Source organism: Colius striatus, chromosome 1 (assembly GCF_028858725.1).
Source record: "Colius striatus isolate bColStr4 chromosome 1, bColStr4.1.hap1, whole genome shotgun sequence".
NCBI classification, from domain to species: domain Eukaryota; kingdom Metazoa; phylum Chordata; class Aves; order Coliiformes; family Coliidae; genus Colius; species Colius striatus.
Window position 1 is genome coordinate 150,658,806 of NC_084759.1, and position 26,169 is coordinate 150,684,974.

Here is a 26,169-nt window from a genome sequence, read left to right on the forward strand (position 1 = left end):
AAGAGGAAAATACAAACCCTCCAAACCCTGTAGGGTGGTATTTGATATAAAAATCTAAAACCACCTTCCTCCCCCCTTTCTCCTGTTAGAGAAAGAACAAATCGTCCTAAATAAAAAGAAAAATTGAAATCCTCAGATAAAAAATGGAAAGGGCTTATAAATAGCCATTGATTACGGTATCCTCTTAGGTAAATGGAAGTCAAGGACAAAGAAATGCTGGTGTGACTAAACTGGAAATTTTAAAGTTATTTAGGCCAAACTAGAAACCTTCAGAGAATGGATAGCAAAACTTTGTAAAGCTGAAAGGAAGTTACGTAATAGTCAAGATGGAGGTTGAGTGAGCTAATAGGGAATTTGAAGAGCAAATATTAGGAAGTTAAAACTGAAAATACACTTTTACTCAGTACACCAAAAGCAGAAAACCAGAGACAACCGTTAGGCCATCCAAAACAATAAGGAGAAGAAACAAAGACAATAAGGTCATTGCCAAGAATCTAAATGATTTATTTGCATCATTTTTCACCAGAGAGGGTGCTGGAGTGATATCTAAATGAGAGACTCACACTTTTCAAATATCAAAGATAAGGAGAGGTTGTAGACTGAAGCCTCAAGAGAGAAGCTGGCGGAACAAATCAATAAATCAAAGGCATTAAGTCACCGGGTTTATCTGATATTTCTTGAAGATTTCAGGAGAAAACTGAGAATTAAGTAATAAAGTTGCTAGCAAATACCTACTAGAGCAAAAGACTGGAAGACAGTCAGTTTTATAACTGAGTTGGAGATTTTTTTTGTTGGTGGTGTTTTTTTCATGGTGCCGGAGGAGCCCTGGCAGTTACAGACAGATACACAATCATCATTTGCTATCACGCAAACTGGCTGAAATGTGTTAAAGAAACTCAACTCCCACACCTCCTAAATCATGAAGCACATAGACAAACATGAAATGACAGACAAAAGTCAATACAGAGTCTACAAGAGAAAGAAAAGGGGCTCTTTGAACCTACTACCAATCTTTGAGCTGGTTACACCAGCTGGCACCCCTAAGCCTACTCAGGAGCTCCCAGGACTTGCTGTACAGACAGGCAAGTAGCAAATGATCACCTCCTTGCTCCTCCTGCTGCATCTCACGACTACCAGGAAAAGAATAACATTTATGTTGATAATGGCACATCCAAACGACATACAGGTCTGTGCTACAGATTATGCTGTTGCAGGGCAAGGATGTCGCCCATCCATGGGCAATGCTGCTGAGCCAAGGAGAATTGTACACCTGGAAATGAAAGTTTTTAACATATATGAAATGTAATGGTGGGCACTCTAAAGCTCTGACTGGAGATTTTATGTGGGTACAACCAGTGTTATCCTCTCTTAGGATCAGCTTTTGATATCTTTCTGCACACTGGATAATCAACAGGACTCTGTGCTGCAGGGTTTTTCATATTCTTAGGCCCAAGTGACTTGGGGACTTAATGGTAACACTTGCAGAGCTAAGATTTTTGTTTTTTTAACAGAATATATCGTAGTGAGGACAGAACGCTTATTTAATGTCTTCCCAGCTCGTCCCAGCTTTTTATGTAAATCTTTACATAAAGCCATTAAGAACAGAAGAAAAGCACTTTGGAAAATTATGCAGTGATGTATTCTTACACAGCCAACACTCTCAGGGGAAACAGTGAAAATTACAGACAGCCTCCCGCCTCTTTTTATTTCTTGTCAAAGACGTTGCCTTTTTTGGCTTTTTTTATATATACACAGCATGATGAACTGATATTTGTAGTTTAAATGTGTGGTTTAACCATGTGGTTTCCACCGTAACAGAACGCTCTCACAAAATGTCAGGTTAGAAATAAAACCAAGCTCTGGAGGGATGAGGTGGGGAGGAAACTAGAAGGTCCAGTGGCTGAAAAACAAAATGGAAAGTGAGCAGAAAGCAATATGGATCCATTTCCCAACTCAGGCAGTGGTAGCGGTACATGTGGTTGTATGCATGGGGACCTACGGTAGGGAGACAGACATGTTTCTCACTGAGTTGTTTCTGCTTTCTCTATTAACATTGCAACAGAAATTACAAATAGCCCTGCAAGGGGTAGTGCATTAAACCTCATCTCTTCATCCCATGTAAACACAACATTAATACTGAAGAATAAAGAAAATGGTAAAAAGTCCAGTGTCTTGTTTTCTGCATTTTGCTTGTTAGGTATCCTGTCTGCCCTCCAGCATACTCCTGTGTGTACAGAAGCTGTGAACTTGGCCAGCCCACATTCAAGCAAACACTCACACTCAGATTCCCAACGCATTCTTTCCTCTCCCTCGAATGGGGAGTTTATTCCTAACAGTTCTGCTCCTTTTAATGATAAACTCCTTTAACGAAGTAGTTCTGAGACCTTGCAGCAGGCAGCAGGAGAGCACCAAGGCTACTAGATGCTATGTGTATATTCCCTGTTCAGCAAAGAAGTCCACTTAAAGCCCAAGGCCCAATGCCTTCATGGATGGGCACTCACTGAAATGAGCCTACAGATCAATATTCCCCCACACAGCAAGCCTTATAGGCAAAATCCAATTCTTACCTAAAGAAGATAAAGAGTTACAGCCAGGCCCTTTATTTTACGAGACACACACAAACAAATTGCTCTGGTGAAAACAGACCTTACACTGAAAAGTTTTGTTCACGTTCTGGTAGAGCTACTGGTCTTCTTTACTGGACCACCAGAACTGAAGATGGAAAAGAAACACAAGGGAGACAATTCCTTGGCAAGGAAAGGAGCAGCACTTAGGACTGGGGAAAAGGCAGGGTGGGGTATAAGGGGTTTTCGTGATAAAACAACTAATTTGAGATCAGAAGACCAACCAATATCATGTATACACCTAAACCAGTAACACACTTCTCTGGAGTGCAGTATTGTCTAAGCGTCCCCTTCATTTTCAAGGCTAATTCAGACCTTTGGCTCATCCTGCATTAACAAGGTCATCCATGTTAACAGGGCCCCTGTGAAAGTTCACAGGTGAAAGTTCCCTTTTAAAGTAGTGCAGATTTGAAATTCACAGGACAGCGACCCGAAGATCTTCCTTTACAGATAAAAAGCATGTCAAATTATTAAATAGCAACATGAAATCCTATATTCTGAAGGTCTGTCTTTGCTCTGCAGTTAAGAGAGCAGAGTGCATTCCCAGTCCCTGCCCAATCCCCACCTCTGGAGGCACGGTAGGCACATGGCCAGCCCCTCTCGCTGACACTTCACGAATGCTAAAGCTGAAAGGCCTGGCGTGGTCAGGGAAGGGACAAATGAGCATAGTCCGAAGACATGTCACTTCAAATTTCTACTGTTAGAACTGTCGAGTATGATATAAAAACAGAAAGTGTTTCTCAGTTCGAAGTTTGAAGACTGGGCCTCAAACTTCTGAGTGGCTCCTCCCCTCCAATGTCCCTGTTTCCTGAACACGAGCTCCGTTGTGCTAGCTGTTGTTCTCTGCCGTGAGATATTTGAGGGCTGCAAAGCCGTAGTGGCGTGACATATCCTGTTGGAATTCCTCCTTCAGGGTCTTGAGACAGATGCGGTATTGCTTGTTGGAGCGGAACTTGGTGATGTCGAAGCTGGGGGCGTGCGGCATGTGGATCATGTAGGCGTTGGGCAGCACCGTGAACTCGTACTCCTGGGGAAGAAAGACACCGGCTGTGAGGGTGCTCCCGAGCCCTTTGGTAATGCAGCTCTCCCCTGCCTCCACAAACATGCTCCATCGTGAAACAGTGCACTGTGGGGCTCAGAAACAACAAACCTTTTGTCTGTGCAAAAGGACGTTTTTGCCCCCTACAATTTATCTTGCTTGAGATGCTGGAATAAGCCATATTTACAAAGGCATGGGCTGCACTACATATGTTGCTTTGCCTGTACACTAAGATATAGTGACAAAACTGTCCAAAACTATTTGTAAACCTGAAATGAGAGGAGTATACCATATCTTTTATGGGCAATGCATGAAAATGGACCTGCTAATTCCATATGCTTTGAGAAGGTTTTACGCAAATTAAGTTCTCCACAAAGCATGAAATACTGTCCTAATTCTCCATCTTCCCTACAACGACTGCACTAATTATCTTTATTTCTATCTGACCGAGTTCTTTGACAATTTTTGTTGTTAAAAAATGATGGTTCATTTAAGTCCCAGTTATTCCTGTTAGATTTGTTCCATTTTTATAATTAAATATATGATCATTAGAGCAAAGCTTGACAAAGACTGATCGTTAGACCAGCTGGAAGGTCACCAGTGCAGGATGTACAAGAACTGAGTATCTGCCCCTGCAAGGAACTGGACAGAAAAGGGATGTGAACCTCAGTATCCTGTAGCCAAGAAAGATACGAGAACTACCAGGGCACTACGTCTTTTTCCAAATGAAATTTCAAAAGTATGACTTGTATGGAATGCAAATGACAAAGAAACTTCCAAGACTGCACAGGCAAATTGCCTATTGTCCTCACACAGTCTCTGTTTACATCTATTGCTTTGCTGACTCGTTAACCATCCCTGTGGAAGACAGTGGTCAGGGAATGAATAGCCACAGAGGATGGTGTTTTTTAAAGAAATGGTGCACAGCTTCTCCTGGTTTGCAAAGTGCAGTCACCTGTAGATTTAGGAGTCTGTGCAGAAAGACAGAGTATCTGCACCAGAGGCAGATTATTCCAAAACCATTTTGCTAAGGAAAGAGTTTTATGGGGGAGAACACATTTGTGCTAATAAACATGAATATTTCACATAGAAATCTTTCCTCACTAAAATATGATCAGCTTGGAAAAAGACTCAAAACTGCTGGGTTATGATGCTGCCAGAAACCAAGCCCAAAACAAAGCCTTATCAAAACGGAAAGAAGTGAGTAGAATGCAATGTGAATCCATTTCCCGACTCAGCCAGCAGCAGTGGTGAGCCCAAAGTATAGCTAAGGCTGCAGTGCTGTCCCAGACACCTATGAAACAGTAGTATGTGTTGGACAGCTAGGTGCAGATGCAGCTGTATGGCTGTTCCTTCCTCATTATGGGAATGCCTGTTCCCTGCCAGACAGTGCTAAAGTGGTAAATCTTTGTGCCAAATTACAGTGCTGTCATATATGGGAATGGGCCCCTCTGAGCTTCTGTATGAGGTAATGAATGTAGAGCAAGAGCAAAATAATCTGATGCTCACAGGCAGAAGCCATTTAGCTGGAAGAGACTTAGAAGTAATGCGGAAGCAAATGTAAAAACAAAGGCTGGCATGATGGAGTGAGGAGAGCTGATAAGCTACAAACTACAAAATATGTCTCTATGGGACCTTAAAACTAAAGGCTGAAGCTGCAGATACATCTCCCTCATGCAATCTTTTCTTTATTTTCTGTTTGCATCTCAAGCCTATAATCCTGCAGGTCAGAGACCATCTATGCTCTGCAGCATAAACTGTTCAGCACAGTGATGCTCCCATCCCTCCAAAAGGCCTTCAAGCACATAAAGCCTTCAAAAACCTTACTAGTCTGTTGCTAATAAGCCCCTTTGAAAGATGCTGGGCTGGGGTTCTGGAAAAAGGATTGCTCACAGTCTAGCTCCATTGTCACTGGAAGAGAAGAGAAAAGTTTCCTAATGGCCCACCTCTACTATAATGAAACACCTGTTGAAAAAGCAAAGCACTTGCAGGAACTTTTGTCCTGACCTCACAGGTTACAAATTCTTTAGACACAGATTGTCATTATCTATGCATTTGTACAGCATCCAGCTCAGTGGACATCTGCATGTCCTCAGAATAACAATAATGGTTATTTCCACACTATGTGCTGCTCTGAAGGATGGCAGTGGCACAGGCCCTTGGTAAGGAGTCTGAACTGACTCTTGACAGATGCTGCAGTTGTGAGATGTGGTGAAATAAATCAATAGAGGAGCTGTTTTCCCTGCTGATAATGAACCTAGCCAAGCAGCTGGCAGCAACCTGATCTGTGGACACCCCAAAGCAGAGGAATGCCACAGGAGAAAGTAGCTGTGTGATCCTACATCCCCTCCAGGCTTATTTTCTGGGAGAACCGGAAAATACCCATGTTTTCTACAGATGAAAATGAAACTTCTTTTCAAGGTGTTTTTAAGGGTGGAAGAGTTGAGAAAAACAATTCCCCATAGTTAGTTCCAACCCAGTGGCCATTTAAAATATCTGTGCTATGATCAACAATGAAAAATGTTCCAATTTCCCATGTGTGATTCTGTACGCTGGGTAAACACCTCTGAACAGAAGAGTTAAATCATGAGTGCTAGATGAGAGCTGCCAGTGGGAACACAAGCCTTGTTACCCAAATTAACAAATAATAAATCATTACCCTGGCACTCTCCATAACTGACCGTTAATTGATTAGTGTTTGGAAAGTGCACTGGAAATTACTGTGCTATAGCAGAGTAAAGTATTATTAATAATGATAATATAAGGGACATTTTTTTTCCTAATCTGTTGTAATTTTTTCTCAATACAAGTAGGTACAAATTTGTTGGGAATGCCCTTTGTAGGGGGTAAGTCACTGCTAGCCCAAGGTGACTGTGTGGTTTTGTAAGCAGAAAATACTCCTGCATATGTGCCTGTACACAAATACATTATAGCCCACATCACAGAGACACAATCTGCCACTAACATGCTCCATGCCTTGTGCTGCACTGCTTCATATTAACTGGTAAGAGTTGAGCACTAAAGAATCAGCTATATTCCAGATCCATAGCTCAAGCTAGCACAGAAGGACACAGATGGCCTAAAAGTATGGTTTTTTGGTTAGCATGAAATGCTACTAGTTCAAAAACTGGGACTGAAACCAAACTAAACAAAAACCCCAAACCAAGCAACAAACCCAAACTAAAAAGAAATGCCATGACCTAGTCTCTGTTGATTAGCACAGTGGTTATTTACACATCCAAGAACTGCATCCTGCTATTTTGATGAGTAGCAGCATTGGGGTCCCACAGAGCCATAGTCACTGCCAGTCTCTAAGATCTAGGTCGGTGGCAGGGACTTTGGCAACTCTTAAGAGCTCTATTGCCAGTCTGGGACTCTCAAGCTTTCTCTGCATTCTTTATCTTATATACTCTGCCCAGTAGCTCCATCCCAAGTCACATATCCAAGATGGAGGTATCCCAAGGATCAAGTACCTGAATCCTCTAGAGTCTGCTCCACAGCCAGAGCCGTTGGAAATGCAAATTCCTTGGCTTTGCAGGGATATGCTGTAAATCTGGGCCAGGAATTGAAGATGCTTGCCTTGGATTCAAATTAAGATTGTGTTTTCAATTCCAAATTAGCATTTGGGACTCACTAACCTCTGTTTAACTGACAAACTTCCAGCTAGGTCTATAGATCCCTTAGCAGGCGATGAAATTGGCAACAAGCGCTGCGATGCTTGGTCACGCTGCTAGGCAGGAAGCAGGCACTGCAGGGACTGTGCCTCTGCAAAACAACAGCTTTCTCAGCGCTGACAAATCAACTAACTCAGACTCGGTTCTCCTTTTAATGCCTGACAAGGACTAAACACAGTGTTCTCAACTCAAGAAGCACTCATTAAGGATCTCAGTTAAGGCCAGGTGAGCACTTTGGTGATGCAAAGCCTGAACACAGACTTTGTTTCAGAATCCCTACTGCCCAGCCCTGGGTGAGATATGCAGGTGTCATCTCCTCACCTGTGCATCCAGTTCCATGATGTGAGCTACTTTGTTCCAGCCAAATCCAACAAATCTCCTGTCATACTCCGGGCAGTCCTTCCTCACAACAACGTATGGCTCAAAGTCTGCTTCCCACTCGACGCGGTAGGGAGTGGTGGCTGTTCGCCACTTGGCAAAGTTTGTTGGCGCGTGCCCTTTCGTCCAGACGTGATACCTTAAACAGACATAAACGGCACGGACGTGGGGAGGCAATTAGATAGAATGCATCTTGGCGAGGCAATGAGATGCTACTTGTTAGATGAAACGCTCAAAAATAAAGCCATTAGCTTACAGTTCACATAATCATTTTCAGGCAATTTCTAGGACTATTTCCAGCACGTTTCTCAGAGACTCTGTGTGCTCAGTGCTCTAAACACATCTAGCTGGTGAAGGATAGTGTGAAAACACTACCTAATGCAAATGTGAGAAACAATTACAAAGTACACAGATAGTTCATCTGCACTACAAAGTGCTGTGTCTCATTCCTAGCAACCAAGCGGCTGTATCCGTGCTCTAAAATCGGTGTGAAATTCTGTATCTCAGATAAGGTCCCTAAAATTAGCTATTTCTACACCACAGTGACATTCACAATCTGTTTTATATGCAATTTTGTGATTTGTATGAGAGACACCTGCAGCTCTGGATAGATGTTCTATTTTATTAACTACTGTTATTACTAGAGCAGGAGCCAAAGTGCATACTTAAATTAAGAACTAAAATATTACATAAAGGCTTTCTGCTATACTTTCTACATTGTGAGGAGTACCCATGTGATCCTCAGTAAGGTAATCAATTTGATTTACAGAAAAAAGATCCTTTTATGCTATGTTAATCTTGTTTAGGTCACAGCAGGTCTCCTCCAAGCACAGCTTGAAACCACCCCATTAGTGCCAGGGTCCGTGACTCTCTCGCCCACTTATTTTTCTTACACCTTTCCAAAAATCAATGAGACAGGCTCTTTCTGCAGACTCATAGATTAAATGACGAAACAAAGGCATAGCAGGCCATCTGTATTACAATGCTCCAAGATGTGTAAAAGAAGGGACAAAACAAACATCCTGACAGTTTGTGGCATAAGGTACATTGAATCACAGGGAGGGCTTGTGCTTAAAGTGAAGGAATTTGAGCATTAAATATTTGCACAATTAGGTCCTAAGGTAATGTTCCAACCCCAGAAATTCTCATGACAGTATGAGCCATTGCTAAAAACCAGGCATGTAAAATCACAACCTAGGAGTTTTCACTTGGACTGTTTATTTGTATGGCTTATGATAGGAAAAACAGCAAGGTGTTCAGCTTTCCTGACTCTCTTTATTCAGGTGCAGTGCAGGAGGACAGAATTATTAGGATGGCACCAGGATCCCAAGCAATGCATGATCCTCTGTATTTCTACACTGCAAACAGATTGCATCACTTTCAGATATATATCTTGGGGTCCTGGAAAAACAAAGCCCTCCTGTAGTAGGAAAAAAACCCCAAACTTGAGAATGAGAATGAAAAAATTCTCTAGAGATTGTTTAAAACCAATGCCAGATTCACAAAGGTGCTTAAATCTTAATGCCCTCCAAAATACATCTCCAAAAAGCCTGTCCCTTTTCTTGGTCTCTTTGGGAAATGAATGGATAACCTGCCCAGTCACTTAATGAGCAGCTGCCTACGCTGGATAAAAATGCACAAAATCACAATGTGGGGTTTAAAACTATATGTGATTGTGGAAGATGCTATATATTTTAAAATCCTACCTCTGGCATTTTAAAGTTAATTATGGTAATAATAATAATAATAATAATGACTGCTAAACACTCATGAAGAGATTTTTATCTTCAAAGACCCATATAACCTTTGGATAATGGAGAGATTCCTGCAGAGCAGCAGTCAAATGCTGCTGCTGTTCTAGTAACATTCTCCCACTTATTTAAACAGGAAGGGAACAGGACACTATCCATAAAAGTATCAGTTTATTTCCACTCCTTTTTTTTTGGGATATCAGTGTAAGCAGTTACAACAGCTCAAGTATTGCCTCTGTGAGTTGGGAGAGCTGACCAGCAGGGAAAAAAGTATTGAGAAGAGACTGAAGGGAAAACACAAAAAAATGAGATTGGAGAGACAAAACAGAGAAGAAAGGAAGGAACAGATCTGATTGTATCAAACAAAATAATGCCAGAGGTGATCTACTTGCCTCTTTAGAGTGCCTGATGTGAGTGTAGGGAAGGAAGAAGACAAAAGGATGGTTAAGGTCAGGACGAAGAGGAAAATGAGCACAGGACACTCAAATGAGGTGTGCTTACACTAATTGTAAAGGAATAATTAAACTGGAAGCAAGAACTGTGAGAGTTCAGGGTTACATACATATCTGTACATGTGATATATCATATATACACATCTACATATACGCACACATAGACATGTATAATCTGCTGGAGATAGGTCTTGGCCAATGGCTGCAAAATAAGATATGCAGACATCATTACGTGGATGTCCATACAGAGGAAGCTACCATACAAGAGTCAGTCAATTCTAACAGACTTTACTCTCAGTGAAGCAGTTATGAGAAGCAGTTCACTGTCTGTATTGGTTTTTAATCACACGGGACAAATGAATAAACCTAATTTTCCTGCTCCGGCCCTTCTCAATCAAGATTTAAACACACATTGAACTTTAAGACCATGCTCAACCTCATCGACTCCCAGGAGAACTTTGTGAAAACCATGAACAACATATTTTTCCCTACGCTGGCAATTTTGACAAATCCAACCCAAATCACTTGATCTCCATAAAATGCTGATGAGTTTCTTTCCCACGGTTCATGGAAAACAACTGGAAAACAGCCCCCACCTGCCCGATTTGGATCAAATGTTTAATCTTACTTGCATTATTGATTGCTTTTATTTAAAATAAAATTTCAGAACTATAGTAACTGTTGCTTAAAGTTAGCAAAATGAAATCATTATTCTCCTCAGAGTGTTTCTCCTCTCTGCCTTGTCCCTCAAAGCTTCCTGTTTCAGTGAGAAAGATGACCTGGTGAAAGAAAAACTTTCCTTGTTCTGTTCTCAGTTGCTTAAACTTTTTGCTGGACTGTAAATGCATCCAGTAATTAGTTAATAAGTTGTTGCTGGTTATGTTTTCTCAATATGATGTGTCTTCTACCAGCTGTGGTTCCCCTTGTGCCTGAAAGCTGTGTGGGCAGTACATTTGTGGTTCATCAGCTACTATCCAAGCACTGAGCAGGCACATCCTCGTGAGTCACAGTCACAGCCAGCACCTGCAAACAAACAAAGCCAGCGAGCTGGCACAGAGCAACCCGCTGCTGCGGAGGGTTTCTATGCTGCACACCTTTTCCTCTGGTGGTGACTGAGCGATGTAATTGAGAGCTGTTTTGTACTTCTTAAGCTGCCCAGAGGTAGAAAAGGTCACCATTTGGAAAAGAGGTGACAAAAGCAATTTCAGTGAGAGAAAGATTGTAATCTACCACGTGGTGTGAGGGACTGGGATGCTGCAGGCAGCTCTCAGCAATCACTGTCACAGCAGTCCTCCCCAGCTCACTCCCACCTGCTCAGCCTCGAATTGAGGCGTTATTAAAGCACCTTGAAGGTGGAGGTGGAAATTCTCAGCCCAGATCACAGCTGCTTTGTGGCTGTTGATAGATTTGAGGAATGAAACGAGCCACAGCAAACTGGGGAAGCATTTGTAAAACGTGTCCTACATTAGTGTGTAGGACAGACCACATGTCCTTCAATTTGTATTTAATCCTGCTCTGGCAAAACTCCCACTGATGTCAAAGAAATTTTTGCCTGAGTGAGACTTGAGCAAAGATCTGCAAATCCAACTGTGTACGCAACACACCAGCAGGCTGTGTAGCTTGGAGATGAAATCTGTGGTGGAAGGCCACTTGCTGTGCAGTCTGAAAATTTGATTGTTCGTGGAATGTAACATCTGAAAATCCAGAGGGTGTTATTTTCCACTGGAAGGATTTTTTCTTTCAACTATGGGACAAACAATTATTTTCTGTCAACAAATCTCTTGTTAATTTGTATGCCTTTGACTGCTAAAGAATGATGGGAGAATGAAAGGCACTTGCTCCATCAGTATCCTTAAGTAATTTTCTGGAGAGAGGTGTGCCTCTCTGTCCCCTCAAATTTCTACTTCAAGGCAGTCACTAGTAGAGGTAATGTCAGCATTATGTTTTCCAGGCTCACGCAGTCTGTCTGCTATGACATATGTATGCGGCCACATGCAGGAAGGGCGGCTGCTGCAACGAGAAGTGTGTGAGACAGGGAATGGAAGAAGTGTGTGGAAAGCTCTGAAGTAAGAGAAGGACGGGAGAGGTTATACAAAGCTCCACTGGCCACGGATAATACCTAGCATTTTCATAGTTTTTATCTCTAGATCTCCAAAATACTGTAAAAATGAGAGGTGAACATTGTTACCTGCATTTCAGAGATGGAGAACAGAGATGTAAGAAATCGAACTGATTCGCGTACCACCTCCCAGCAGGGCAGCAGTGGAGCTGGGAAGAGAATGCAGGTCTCCTAAGCCCCCTCTCTGTGCAACATCATAAGACCATATTGTACTCTTCCCATCACTGCGATGCTTCACAAATGTCTGCTAATCAGACCTTACCACACACACCCAAGAGACAGTTAACCCCTGGTAGTTGCATTTTAAAACCAAAGAGTCTGGCAGACAAAAGCAGTGACTTGTTCACAGCCTCAAAAGGCATCTGCTTCTGAGAGGAGCTCTAAATTTAGGTGTTCTTCGCTTCTCAACTTCTAGTCAGAGTACGCTTTCACCTCTACATTGAGAAACTCCAGCTATTTAAGCAGCTGTTTCACACTTTTTAAAAGAGCGCATGACAAGCCTGCATTTGTTTTTCCAGTAAGTCAGTGAGGAAGCGAACCAAGGAGCAGGGAGAAATTATTTTTTTATTCACATAAGGGACACAGCTACTCGGATAGCATTGTGGCAGTCAAAAAGCAAATTACACTCACATGAATGTAATGGTTGTGCTTGATTTTGTAGTGCAATAAAAGATGATGAAAATAAACCAAATTTAGTTTAACAACTGAAGTCCTTCAGTAGAGGATACTGGATAAAATGCTGAGCTTACAGATAGAATACATCCACATAAGATTCTGTTCATTACCACTTTACAAAAAGGGGAAAAAGAATTCCAATAGGTTTCTCAATGGAGCTAGCTGGCTGATAGCTAGAGAGAAAAATCAAACATTCACAAGAACATCAAAAAAGATCTTCAGAGATAATGATCACACATTCAACTAAAGCACTTTCCATTACCTGAATGTGAAGAGGGTTCCCATGTCCAACATAGATAGCAGCTCTGCTTTTGACTTGGGGAAGGAGAGGCGGTAGCGTAGGGTCTCAAAAGCAGGTACGATCAGAGCTTTCTTAGTGTTAGCCAGGTCTAGCTGGATGACAGACTTCCTAGCAAAAAGAAACAACAAATAAAAGCAGGAGAACTTTAAACTGAGCAAATCACTTGGCTTTTAAACATAAAGTGCAGAGAATGGGCAGCTTGATACTGTCAATGTAACTATGGCCCATATTTTTTTTTCCCCAGAAGTGCTTCATATTTCTGCTACCTTCGATCTGCTGCTCTAAGAACAGGGGGAACAATACCGTTCCAAAGAGCTTGCCTGTTTAACTGATCAATGCAGTCCTGCATGTTCAGGCATGCACAGAGCTGAACTAGCACTCTGAGCATGGCCAACTGACCATCCCTTTAAGAGAAACTTATTTGAATGTTATTACATACATGAGAAGGAGCTAAAAGTAGTTCTAAAAAATGGCATTTATCCAGGACTCAGTCAGACTTTACAAGATTAGGAGCTGGAAAGTTTGGTTGCACTTCAGCCTAGCTATTCTCTCATCTACACTGTACCATCACACTTGCTTTTTACCTCTGCTTTAGGGCTCCATACGTCCTGCAAGGTTGAGTGTTATCTTAACACCACTATGGACCAGATATTTACTCTCAGGAACACTGTTACCATGATGGTCGGTCTTTGTTCAAGGCAATTGGACCTGGGATTGTTGATTGACAGCCTTCTGAACATGAGCCAGCAGTGTGCCCAGGTGGCCACGAAGGACAATGGCATCCTGCCTGTATCAGGAACAGCGTTGTCAGCAGGAGAAGGGAAGTGATCATCCCCCTGTACTCAGCTTTGGTGAGGCCACACCTCGAATACTGTGTCAAGTTTTGGGTCACTCTCTACAAGAAGGACATGGAGGCGCTGGTGAGGATCCAGAGGCAGGCAACCAAGCTAGTAAAGGCTTTGGAGCACGTCTCATATGAGGAACAGCTGAGGTATTTGGGGCTGTTTAGCCTGGAGAAAAGAAGGCTCAGGGGACACCTTGCCGCTCTGTTTTTGAAAGGAATTTGTAGCGAGGTGGGGGTTGTTCTGTTCTCCCTAGTAACAAGCCATAAAACAAGAGGAAACAGCCTCAAGTTGTACCAGAGGAGGTTCAGGCTGGATATGAGGAGGAATTTCCTTACTGAAAGGGTTGTCAGGCATTGGAACGGGCTGCCCAGGGAGATGGTGGAGTCATTGTCCCTGGAGGGGTTTAAGAGATGGTTGGATGTTGCATTTAGGGAAATGGTCTAGTGGTTGACAGGGCTGGGACAAAGGCTGAACTTGATGATCTTAAAGGTCTTTCCCAGCTGAAACGACTCTATGATTCTATGTAGGCAAAGATCTGCCACAACAGGACATGGTGCAACTCAGTAAAACATCAGCAGTATTTTTTTGAGTATTGTTCATTACGTGCATGGTGGTGCCCAGAGATCAGATCTCACATGTGCTTGCCTCTGTACATGGGCCAAAGAGGCTGTTCCCTGCAGAGAGGAGCTGTCCACTGGATGCATGGAAATATTTTGCCTTTTCCTCTTCTTTTGCTGCAAGTTGTTCGGTGCAGAGACTATTGAGGTGTGTGAGTCTGTGTGTGTGCCCTTTTTGGGCATTAAGGGTCCTTCTCCAGCCAGGGGCCATAGGAAAACTACTGCAGGAGAGCAACAGCTTAGCAGCCTGCCACAGGTATTCTTTCCGAATAAACTAGAACCCAAAGAAAAAGAAGTTTCTTTTCCATCCCTGAACTGAATATTACTATGCTTGTCATTAGAAATAACTCTATCTCTATTTTCCTTTCATTATCTTCATATTTCGTGTGAGAAATATGCTTTTCTCTCCCTGTCAAAGTCAGTTCCCCTTAACAGGATTCACTGTCCTGACTTTTATGTTACTGCAACAAGCAATCAAGGACAATGTTGACAAGAAGCAAACTCTCTACAGCCTTACAAGATGAAAGAATTTGGATCACTTTTATAATAACAGAAGGACCAAACAAACCACTTTTCTAGTTTCAGAGCACCTAGAATTCATTTATGTTGTCATCAGAGAAAAAAGGAGGGGAGCAGGCCTATTTAATAAAACCTGAATATGAGAGAATTCACACCACCACATAGGCTCGTTCTATAAAAAGAAATCTGTTCTCAGCACCTTACTGCAAGCTTTGCATTGTTAAAGAACCTCTGCCACATTCCAGTGAACTTTTTACAACTGAAAGATTTTTACAGCATATTATTGTAACTTGTTTGTACTTTTTTCACTAGCTTCTCCCTTGCCATCACTATTGGCCAGGATAGAAATGATGACTCCTTTATAATCAGCTTCCAGGACCATCCAGAATCATTGATCAGTGCCAGCATCCTATGACACTCTTAATGTGTCCTCCCCTTCACACCTTCTCAAAGAGCAGGAAACACTAACATAGCTTCTCTTCTCACATGTCAGGCTTTCTGGATCCTGTGCAATCTATTAGCCTTGAGCAGTAAAGCTTTGAGGACTAGTCCCTTCCAACCCTATCATTCTATAATTCTATGACTAAGTTCTAGGAAGGAGCAGGCAACATTTGCAGTGATGCTCACCCTTTGGGCTCTGCAAGGAAACATCAGCTTCAATTTATGGCTGTCACTATCTCTTTGTTTGATGGAGAGTCGAAAGTCCCAGCCAAAAATCAAGGCCCTGCTGTGCTCAGCATCATCAAAAAGCAGCAGACAATCCTGCCCACCTAAGTTCACAGTCTGAAGCTGAACGGAGCTGAAGTAGGTATAGACATCAAGCAAGGGTAACGGCAGAGACTGACAGACAGAGCAGGATGTATTGAAACCTGTTTTGAATGTGACTCATTTTGTAAGACATTGGATACAAGCAAAAAAATGATGTGGATATCAAGAATCCTTTCTGCGCACTCCCTACTCTTGTCATCTGCAAATTCAATATATGTGTCAATAGCAGAACTGTTGGAAAGAATAGATGACAGTGCCTTCCTGAAGAAAATCAAAAGGAAGAGGTAACAAACTGATCAAAGAGACTGAAATCACTTGCACTGCCAAAAGTCAGGATGAAAAGCTAAGTGGAGAGAGGTAGAGGTTTGAAAACAAGATGCTTGTAGTGTATCAATACAGTCAAACACAGGGAACTGGTAGAGTTGCTTGAAGAGCGAAATAAAATAGTGAGATAGCCTCTGCAGAAATATTTTCAAGGTATATGTGAGCATCTCAGGGGCACGTCGGAAAGGTCAAAGTGGAGGGGTTCACCAAAAGCGAGCTTGGAGTTGAGACAAACTCAGTGAGGCAGTCCAGCAGCACTGACCTCTGAGCAGAATACTCTGTCTTAGATACGGACCAGGTGAGATAAAGGGCTAATGTAACAGGAAGAAGGAATCAGTGCTGACATTTAGGTGTTGAACCTGAGTGACAAAGGGCAACAGAGGCCATGTAAATTGTGACAGTGGCAAGGAGGATTTGGTAGAGAAAAAATCATTTTCTATTCCCTCCCAATAACTTGACTGACGGTCAAGCTGGTCTAACAGCTGAAAATCTAACCTCTTTCTGCTGGAAGCAAGTCTACTTTTCCTTTTCTGTTGGGTGACTTTTTTTCTGTTTTGAGTGGAGGTACCATTTGTTGTTTGACTGGTTCTGTGATACTTGGAAGATTTTCACTGCTGGTGTTTCAAGGTATGTGGAATATAAATACAATTGGTTATTTTGTAAACTAGTACTGGATAAACTATTTAATGAAGGTTGGCTTTTGGATATATTAACATATATTTAGTATCTATTTTCCTTTACCTGTCTTTTTTCCCCAAACCCCAAAACAAAGATATATGATTTTGTGAAGATCTTTCTCTTTGCTAGTGTTCAGGAAACTGTTTACCAGGCATCTTTGTCTTCAGACCTGGTGTATGTTATTCTGATACAATGAAAGTTATGTAAAATTTCTAAATCTGTCAATCAACAATATTTTTTGGAAAGCATAGAATAAATGAATCTTAAATTACAGGAGTCTTCTCACAGATTGAATGCCAGCCTGTTGATATCAATCTTTTAATCTCCATAGTGTCTTTCAAAAATTAACACAGAATTCTCATTCTCATGTGGGCAGACAGAAGAATCATTCTCATTTTTGGAGGATAGAAAAGCTGAGACACAGAAAGGCTAGCAAGCAAATCCTAAAGCACTAAATTCAGGGGGGTGGGGGGAGTGGGGAGGGCGGAACAGAGAGTCCTTTCATTCAAATTAGCCTCCACCATCAGCACTCAGTAATTGTTTAGCTTGACATCAATGAATATGGCTAGCACAGAGTTTGTTGTAAGAACTGGAGAGCTGTCAGTCCACTGGAGAGCTGTCAGTCTACCGCTGAATTCATCAGAACGTTCTTCCTCTCTGTAAAAGTGATGAATGCATAGCCTACAAGGGCATCCAACAAATAAAATACAGTAGTCATAACATGAAATGTGTGTCTTGTTGAAGTGCTGAGGAACGACCAGAAATACTTGACAACTTGTGTTGCAGAGGGCAGGTATAAAACTTGTATAGAGGGACTGGATGCCAAGTCCCAATTCATGCTAAATGTGTCACTGAAGCAAAGGGTCTATTTTACACAATTGTGTTAGGAAACAACTTTAACGTTAGCTGTGACAACTGCAGCTAAGCAGCCTGTCTAGTTATTTTATGTTAGAAGAACCTTTACGATGACCCACACACCTTACTTGTAGCAAGCAGAAAGAGCCTTTACCTTTGTGGCAAAGATAAGGTGACCTCAGTCACTAACGAGGCAAGGTGGGAAAAGACTTTGACTCAGCAGAGACCATGAAAGCATCTGAGTAAACAGGAAATCTTTAAATGTTTCTTTCCTTTTGCACTTCATGGAAGGGTAAGGTAGTTCAAAAAGGGGGGCTGATGGAGATTTAAAGCACTGAAATGCTCCTATTTGGCAGCTGTGAAAAAGCTCAGTTGGCACATGTCTAAGTGCTAGCAACAGATATCTAGAGGGACAGGAAAGCATCAGCCCCATCAGCTCTATCAGGTTCTCCTTCAAACTGGCTGTAACCCATCACATAAAACATCTTCAAAATATGTTGAAATTATTTTTCAAAATTCTTTTCTTTCTGAGAATATAGTCTGTAGAGACACAATAAACATAAATCAGCGTTAAGAGGGACTTGCCTGGCTCATCCTGTGCAAAGCAATGCCTGAAACACCACACTATTTGCTTATGGCTGTTTTATCTAAAGAAATGAAAATGTTTGTACGTCTCTCTAACAAACAATCGCTGCTATTCAGATAGATAGCACTAATCAGCTACTTGCAGAGGCGGTGGGAACAGTCAATGCAGAAAAATACAGGGTATCCGTATTTATAAAATAGTCTCACTGCATCTCCCTGCTATTTTGCCCACAAAAATGATTATTGGAAAAGCAGCAAAAGCCTCTAGTCCTCAGACAAAAAAATCCAATCTCTTCTTAAAGAGCTGGTAGTGGTAGATTAGCAACTTTGATATTCCCAGGCCAGGCCTCATGGTCAGAGACAAGATGGTACAGGCCTCAGGAAAAGCTGGTAAGAGTAACATAGGGTCTCAGATGCAATGGCTTTCATGTGAATCTTGGTTTTTTTTTGTTCTAAAACAGCACCAATAGGCGGCATCACTGTGCATTTAATTCTATAACAGATTATCACTATACGAGAATTATTTCTATGATTGTAATATCTCAAGTATATTGTAGTACATCCCTCTGTCTTCTCTCCTCTCCTTTTCCTTTCAATGCTGGCTCCCATAAGTACACTGTGAAGTAGCATGGAGAAAAAGTTGCTTTTTTAATAGTACATACCACTATGAACAGCTGCTATCCTTACTGTGCCCAGAATCTATCTGAAGAAATCTAACAGTATGCAACACTAATGACAAAGAACAGAGACGTTAACAACTGTTGTTAGTTCTATCTTGAGACGGCTACCGTGTGCAAGGGACAGAATTATTTCTGAGTTCTCATAGCACAAGTCAAAAAGAAAAATCCATAAAATAAATGGGAAATGATCTGACACGGTGCAATAAAACTTCAATGATATTATTAAAATTCAGTGTCCCAAAATCCAGAGTATTGTAGAATAGTTTGGGTTAGAAAGGACCTTTAAATGTCATCTGGTTCAAACCCTCTCCGATGAGCAAGGAGATCTGCAACTAGATTGGATTGCTCAAAGCCCCATTCAACCCGACCTTGAATGTTTCCAGGGATGGCACACCTACCACTTTTCTAGGCAGCCCATTCCCATGCCTCACCACTTGCACTGTAAACAATGTTTTCCTTATATCTAGTCTAAATCTACCCTCTTTTAGTTTAAAGTCATTATTCCTTGTCCTGTTGCAACAAGATTTGCTAAAAACTTTGTTCCCATCTTTCTTATAAGCTCCTTTAAGTACTGAAAGGCTGCAACAGAGTTTCCCTGGAGCCTTCGCTTCTCCAGGCTAAATAATCTCAACTCTTTCAGCCTCTCCTCATTAAAAAGGTGTTCTGTCTCTCTGAATAGTGAATTTGGGCCTGTATGAGGACACAGAAATTGAATGAGTCAATTCTGTACATGAGAGAGAAGTGAGATGACACTGACTGAGTTGTTATGTCTGAAACAAACGAATTCCTTCATGAGATTACACTACTGGAAGGTGTATTTCCCTTTACACTCCGAAACTCTGAGTCTGCAGAGAGAAATGCATCATCTACAGGCAACGCCTCACTAGAACAGTCTGATCAACTTTTACCAAACTAGCACAGAGATGAAAACCAAAACTGGTCAGGACCAAAGTCTTGAAATCCTTCTCTGTGGCCACAGGGTGTCCTCCTTGCTCTATGCTTTGGCCTCAGATGACCAGCCTCTGCAGGGGAAAAAGGTCATCAGCAAAAAAGCCCCACACTTAACGGATCACAGGGCTGCAGTTTGCTCAGCCCAATCTGCTCACATTCATTATGATACAACACACGCTGAGGTTACTCTTCCCAGTTTCCATATGCTAATAATTTTGCCTTGACAGGTGCTGGCGTTGCAGTCATATTTGAGCTGGTTAGACTATCACACTCTTTTCAAGATATGGAGCTGGATTAAGAGTGTGTCACAGGAACAAGTTCAGTAATGCTTTGCATGTTTTTTCTGTCACTGACATTAAGAACCAGGGATGTTTAGGGAAATTGTCCAGCTCACATCTCTGCTAATTCAGGATGTTCTTGTGCATTTGATAATACTTAGTCCAGTTCCATTTTAAAATTGATTCTTCTGTGGCTCTGAGGGAATTATTCTGATATCTAACAGGGCTCACATTTAGACCTGAGGCTTTTCTTTCATAACTGTATTGCTTTAATTCCAGTTACAGCCTCTTCCTCTACCCTAAAAACTCTTGTACCTTCATGGGCATTGTCACACCTTAAACATCTGTAAACTGCTTTTTCCAGATCTGTTCAAACTGCATCATTTTGGGAATATGTGAGTCAAGTGGGATGTGGAGGTGCTGAAAACACGGGTGACAGTGGGAATCCCTTCACTGTCCGTTTACCTGAGGTACTCGTAGAGTCCATACATGGGCAAGAAGTCAATGTCAGACAGAAACATGTATGGTGTGCTGATATGCTTCATGGCCACATTCCTTAGCAGATTCACAGGATAGAACTGGCCCTCCTTGTACACGATATGGTAGCCGACGTTGTGGCGGCTCATGAGTACTTCTGAGCCCTGGGCGTAGCGTAGGAATTGCTGGGCTTCTGCATCAGACAGATAGAGTGCCAGGCTGATTGGACCTTCCCAGTGTTTGCAGATGGCTTCAAGCATCTGGAGCCTGAAAGAGGAAGGGTGAGAATAAGAAAATGCTGTCTCCCTGTCTTCAGCTTCTTGCCTGGGTTCATCTGATCAAATGTAGATATCTGTCTCTAAGTGAGACAGATTGGGGTCACTTTATATGCTGTGGAAAGCAATAAATATTTCTACAGCACAATTCATCTTATCTAAGTTGATGTCTCCTTCTGGACAGATGGACTGCATTCTAGATATCCCTGCTTCTCTCCACTGAATGCAAGGAAGCCTAAGACAGCCCTAGATCAGATATATACACCCACAACTCAACATACCTAAAGCTAGGTGAAATCAACACCATCCTTCCTACCTAAAGCTGCAGAAAAACCCCACATGGATGATGTGACTTCATTTGATGGGAGCTTCGAGTATTTGTAGGGATCTGCTTACAGGATAGGGGTTTTGTAATCTTAAATAGTGTCTAGTTCACACTCCAGGTGAAGTTATTCTCACATGCTAACATACTACAGTGCTCTTCAAGAAGCTTGTGGAGGACAAAGGCATACAGAACCACAGATTTTTTTTTACTGCCTGCTTAGGAAAACCTTCCCCAAATGTTTGCAAAGCAGTTAGTCAGACCTTAAAACTGTTAAAAGTCACAGGCCAAGAGAACACTGACTTCTATGAACACCTGCATTGACTAGAAGAAAACTCACTGTCAGGGAAAGGGCAAAAGGACGACATATCGATAGAAATGGGATATACTACATGTAGGGAAGGAGATACATGACTGTGCTGTGGAATATAGAAAGAACATTTCACACAAACCCATCAACCGAAGTACTAATTTGTGTATGTTTTAGCAGGATCTCCAGTCTCATTAAATAATTCTTAAACCAGGCTGTAACAATGTGTGTTTTTAAAACTTCCAGCAGTTACAATACTATTGATGAAAACGACAATGAAAGGTCTCATACACAAACATGAATCAAACTCAGTCTGGCCAAAATCATTTAAGCACTTTGGGTAATTTATAGAGAACTGCCTAGAGATTAAGAGATGCCACCCAAAAATACAACAAGGACTGATTACAAAGCCTCTTGAGTTAATGCAAAGGGAAATGAACCTATGCAGCCTAGCCAGATATTCTACTAAAAATTAGGAAGAACAGGCTATGCAACATGATTATCTTCTCTCCCTTCCAAATCCACATTACTAGATTTTTCCTATTAATATTTATACTGAACACAAACAAAGTTTTCTGCATCAATGTAATCAGAGAAAATAATTTCCCCCTCCTACTATCCCCCTAAGCTTTGCAGCAGACAGGAACGATATACCAGCAAACACACATTCTGATTTAACATTAATAGCTTTTTTCTGCATTTCTGAATGATTGTGATGACATCCAAGATGATATAATAATTTTTTGTTAGACATGAGATATAGACTTTTACTAGTCTATACCTGGTATATTATTTTCTTTTTATCTGTTATTGAAACAAAGGTTGTTATCAGCCTGAAACATACAGCTGATTTAGAAACACAAGTCGATAAAAAATGATCTAAAAAGTGTGTGAAGGCTTTAGGCTTTTGATTGTACAAATAACAAACAGAAAAAAAATACTTTTTTTTTTCTTTTTCCTGTTTCCAACACAGTGGAAGCCTATTAATCAGGAGACTCCAACTCATCAACACTCACATTTAGGGCTGCCTTTTAAAAATTGAGTATTTACCTAGCAAGAAATGCAGCAAAATGCCTTTCAAGGACTTCACACAGCAGACAAATGGCATATGTAACCTATTTAAATGCCACACCTGATACTGCCTGCAATGCTTCTCACAACAGTCAAGTGGGAACTGGGTTTTGCTGGTATAAATTTCCAGCTGGACAGCTTAGTGCCCTTCAGAATACTCCATTTTGTTGCATCGTTCTCATTGACAGCCTCCACTTCCACGAGTTTAAAACACGGACAGCTGGGTGATGCTCCGTAATATGCTCTTTGTAGGTTGTTACAATAGTCTCCTCTGACTAGAACACTTAGAATTACAAGCTTCTAAGCACAGCATGATCGAGTTACTTAGGTTTGGTTAGCAGTCTCGAAGAATGCATTCTCTCAAGGACTCTGGAGAAAATAAATGTACTGCTGTACTGCATAATAATGAGGTCATAATTTAGTTTGTAAATTTTTCAAAGGTCCATTTCAATCAAGTGATTTTTGCTTAAATTCAACAGTTTTATGAGATTCCCTGGTTTCACTTTTCTTTTCAAGACTACTCAACAAATTTACAAATCATTCTCACCCAGACTTCAAGCCCTGTAATGCTAATTGTGTCCTTCCTTGTCCACATCCTGTTCTCACATTTAACTCCCACTGTAATTTCTGAACCCCTGCCTTTAAAAAGGCTGTCTAGCCAAAACACATGCATGAAAATGACAGTGATGCAACGAAGTTATCCAAGAAAATGTCACATCAGTATAAAAGGTGACAATTAAACAATAGAGAGCAATGCTGAACAAAGTGTGTCTCAAAGCTTCTATCTAAAGACATTAATGTTACCTCTTAAACTGCATCTCCCTCTTCCATTCCCCAAGCCTACAGTACAGGCAAACCCAAGCTTGTCATGATAGTCATATCAGTCTCATCTCCAACAAGACTATAATTGGAGACACCAGGAGTTGCTTTTTTGCCTTTCTTGATCTTGGATGATCATTTGAAAGAACGAAGCAGGAAGGTGGTATATAGCAGTGTTTATGTGCATGTCACCTTACATCTGAGCCACTCTTCTTAAATTTCAACAGCTACGCTTTAATAGAAGTGCTTTAAAGAAGATACAAAAAAAAAAAAGAGGTACTAACTGAAGGATGTGAAAGAAAACAAAGCAGCTAAACACTTCTTTGGTATGATATTATTTATTGATTTTAGCTGAAAGAAAGTACTTCCAACTCAAATCAATAATTTATAGCAACACACCAACAAAGTAGGGAAGATTTTTTCGTGCACAGTATCAGGAGGGCTGTTCTTCCTGAATAAAAATGTGTGGTTCTGTCTATCAATAAGAACATGTGCCCCAGTGAGGATCCAGAAAGGGAAACAGATGCTCAGACTCCGCATCAGTGCCAGTGAATCAGCACTGAGTCTCAGCTCATTCTTTTGAATTAAATTCTGGGGGGAAAATACACCATGTGCACATACCAGCTTTACTAATTTACTGTAGCACTCGCTCAGGGTCTGGCTTAATTTATTTCTTTAGTTTTTTACTCAAAGGCTTGTGAACATTTAAGAAATGTTTCCTCAATTAAAAATCAATAGAACATACACTGATGTGCAGGGCAAATCATAAGACAATGTGCAGGATGCAATGCTGAGGCACTGGCAAAACAGAATAGCCCTCATTCATTCGTGTTTATTTTTAAAACAGTATGTGAATGTATTCTTGATCTGAATTCCTCTGGCTCTCCTGAAGTACTGCTAACCTTCCACTGATGTAGCAGTGGTGGTATTCACGGGTCATGTTGTATTCTGTATGTGCTCCGCTAAATGAAATATCAGTTTCCGGCTAATATTCAAGGAGTTTTGAACTCTTTTGTAACCCACTCTGATAGCAGTAACTACAAAGTTTGGACTGATTTCAAACTGAGGAACAGGAGCAAAAAGGAGATTGATAATTCAAAATTTCACACAATTGGCTGATGCAGACTGTATTTTTAGAGCTTCTGAAAAACAACAACTGACTGCAACGGTCAGAATCAGACAGGTGCAGGTGGAACTTGTCATGGAATGGGGTTTTTTTTCCCCAAATGAAGTATCAGTTAAATTCCAGTTTACATTAGAACTGAAAGTTGTATAGAGTTAAATTAGAATTGTTATTCTGAAAGTCTACATTTGTGTCAAATTGCAATGACTCCTCTCAAAAGGAGATTTTTTCTTATATGATACCAGTACATTAAAAGGAAAGCTTTATTTTCAACTTCCCAATTTGAAAACATTAATTTTGATTTTCAGGTATAAGAAAAATCACTAATTGAAGTTTTCTGCAATGAAAGCAAAACTAACATTGTCTAATGAAGAAATATGTGTAAAAATTTGGTCAACTACACTGCTTGCCTAAGTCTGCTGCAAACATCTCCCATTTTTTCTAAGTTGCTTCAAAACTCCACAAACTAATAATGCCTGATAATCCTGACAAGTAACAACCCCTATTGTTCTGGCATTCAGTCTCTCATGAACTCTACTGACACTCATGTGTGACCTGCAGAGCTGAAGTCTGGATGCATGTGTGTCGTCTACATGTGTTGCTCTTAATTCAAATGAGGTCTTAGAGTATGACATCTAAGTTTCTACCAAAGTGAGTTTTTTCTCTCCCCAGTGTATTGCATAGTTGGATTACTCTGTAAGAAAACACCGTCTCACGTTTCCAGATGAATAAGACCTTTTTCCCTACCTGTCCATTGAAAGTTGAGCCACTAGTGTTACATCGGTGTTGTCTGACGCAGGCTCGTATTCATAATGTAAAAAATACAAATGAGTGCGATGGACGGTGAAACGTTCTCGACGGAATTCATAGCATAAGTCATCCTCGTCCAGCTCAGATAGCTGTTTCTGGAGCTGTAAGGGAAGAGCAGTGCTTTATCATAAACAGTGGTATCTTGTTATAAAGATACGTTGTTTATAATTATTTTAGCAAACCAGAGAGAAGGAGGACATTGGGAACTTTCAGGATGATGCAATGAGGAGTGGAAGTGTAACACACAGAATAGCAGGATTTTCCTAAGCTTCACTCCTGCAAGTTACTGGTCAAGAGATGAAACAAAGCACTTGTAAGTAAGTAATGCAGAGAGACCATTGTATTATGGTCTCTATATTGCATATACTGTCTATATGATATATTTTCAACATCCAGGCTAGCAATGAAAGAAGTTTAATAATCACCAAGGTTCAGAATTAATGCTCCAACATGATACATAATGTCATTCCTTATTAGAAGCAGTGTTTCAAACTACTCGTGGACGTACAGCTCCAGTAGACAAGACTCATCAGCTGATTAAGCTTGTACGTGCTGGACTGAGCAATTCCCATTCTGCTGTTCCTGCTGGAGAAGAGTAACTGCTGCTAGCAGCATGGACAGACAGCTGGAAAAGTACCATGTTTAACTGATCTTTATTCCATCTCCTGAGATTTACCTATCTGCACCAATTCAATTTCACAATGAAAATATTCTTTCAACTGCAGAGGTGCCAGAATTAAGCCCACACTTTTAACAGGATTTATTCTTTCAGACACTTAGTTTGAGAAATCCAAAGGATGGCAGATTAGCAAAGAATGTGTTATTTTTTTTGCTCCCTTGGAAACCAAG

The 26,169-nt window shown here is 41.1% G+C and overlaps 1 protein-coding gene across 2 annotated transcripts in view; it reads right to left on the reverse strand.

Annotated features, from left to right (window-relative positions):
- Positions 1 to 479: 479 nt before the first annotated feature.
- LARGE1 (LARGE xylosyl- and glucuronyltransferase 1) overlaps positions 480 to 26,169 on the reverse strand; it is a 297,579-nt gene continuing 271,889 nt past the window's right edge. Inside the window, exons 12-16 of one of the 2 annotated variants that reach the window (XM_062011860.1) lie at positions 25,258 to 25,421; positions 20,579 to 20,857; positions 12,975 to 13,121; positions 7,659 to 7,854; positions 480 to 3,651 (exon numbers count right to left, since the gene is read on the reverse strand). In XM_062011860.1, the coding sequence (XP_061867844.1) occupies positions 3,454 to 3,651; positions 7,659 to 7,854; positions 12,975 to 13,121; positions 20,579 to 20,857; positions 25,258 to 25,421 (984 nt within the window). In that variant the 3' untranslated portion in view covers positions 480 to 3,453. The remainder of the gene's footprint in view (positions 3,652 to 7,658; positions 7,855 to 12,974; positions 13,122 to 20,578; positions 20,858 to 25,257; positions 25,422 to 26,169) is intronic. The other variant, XM_062011868.1, reaches the window with a different exon arrangement.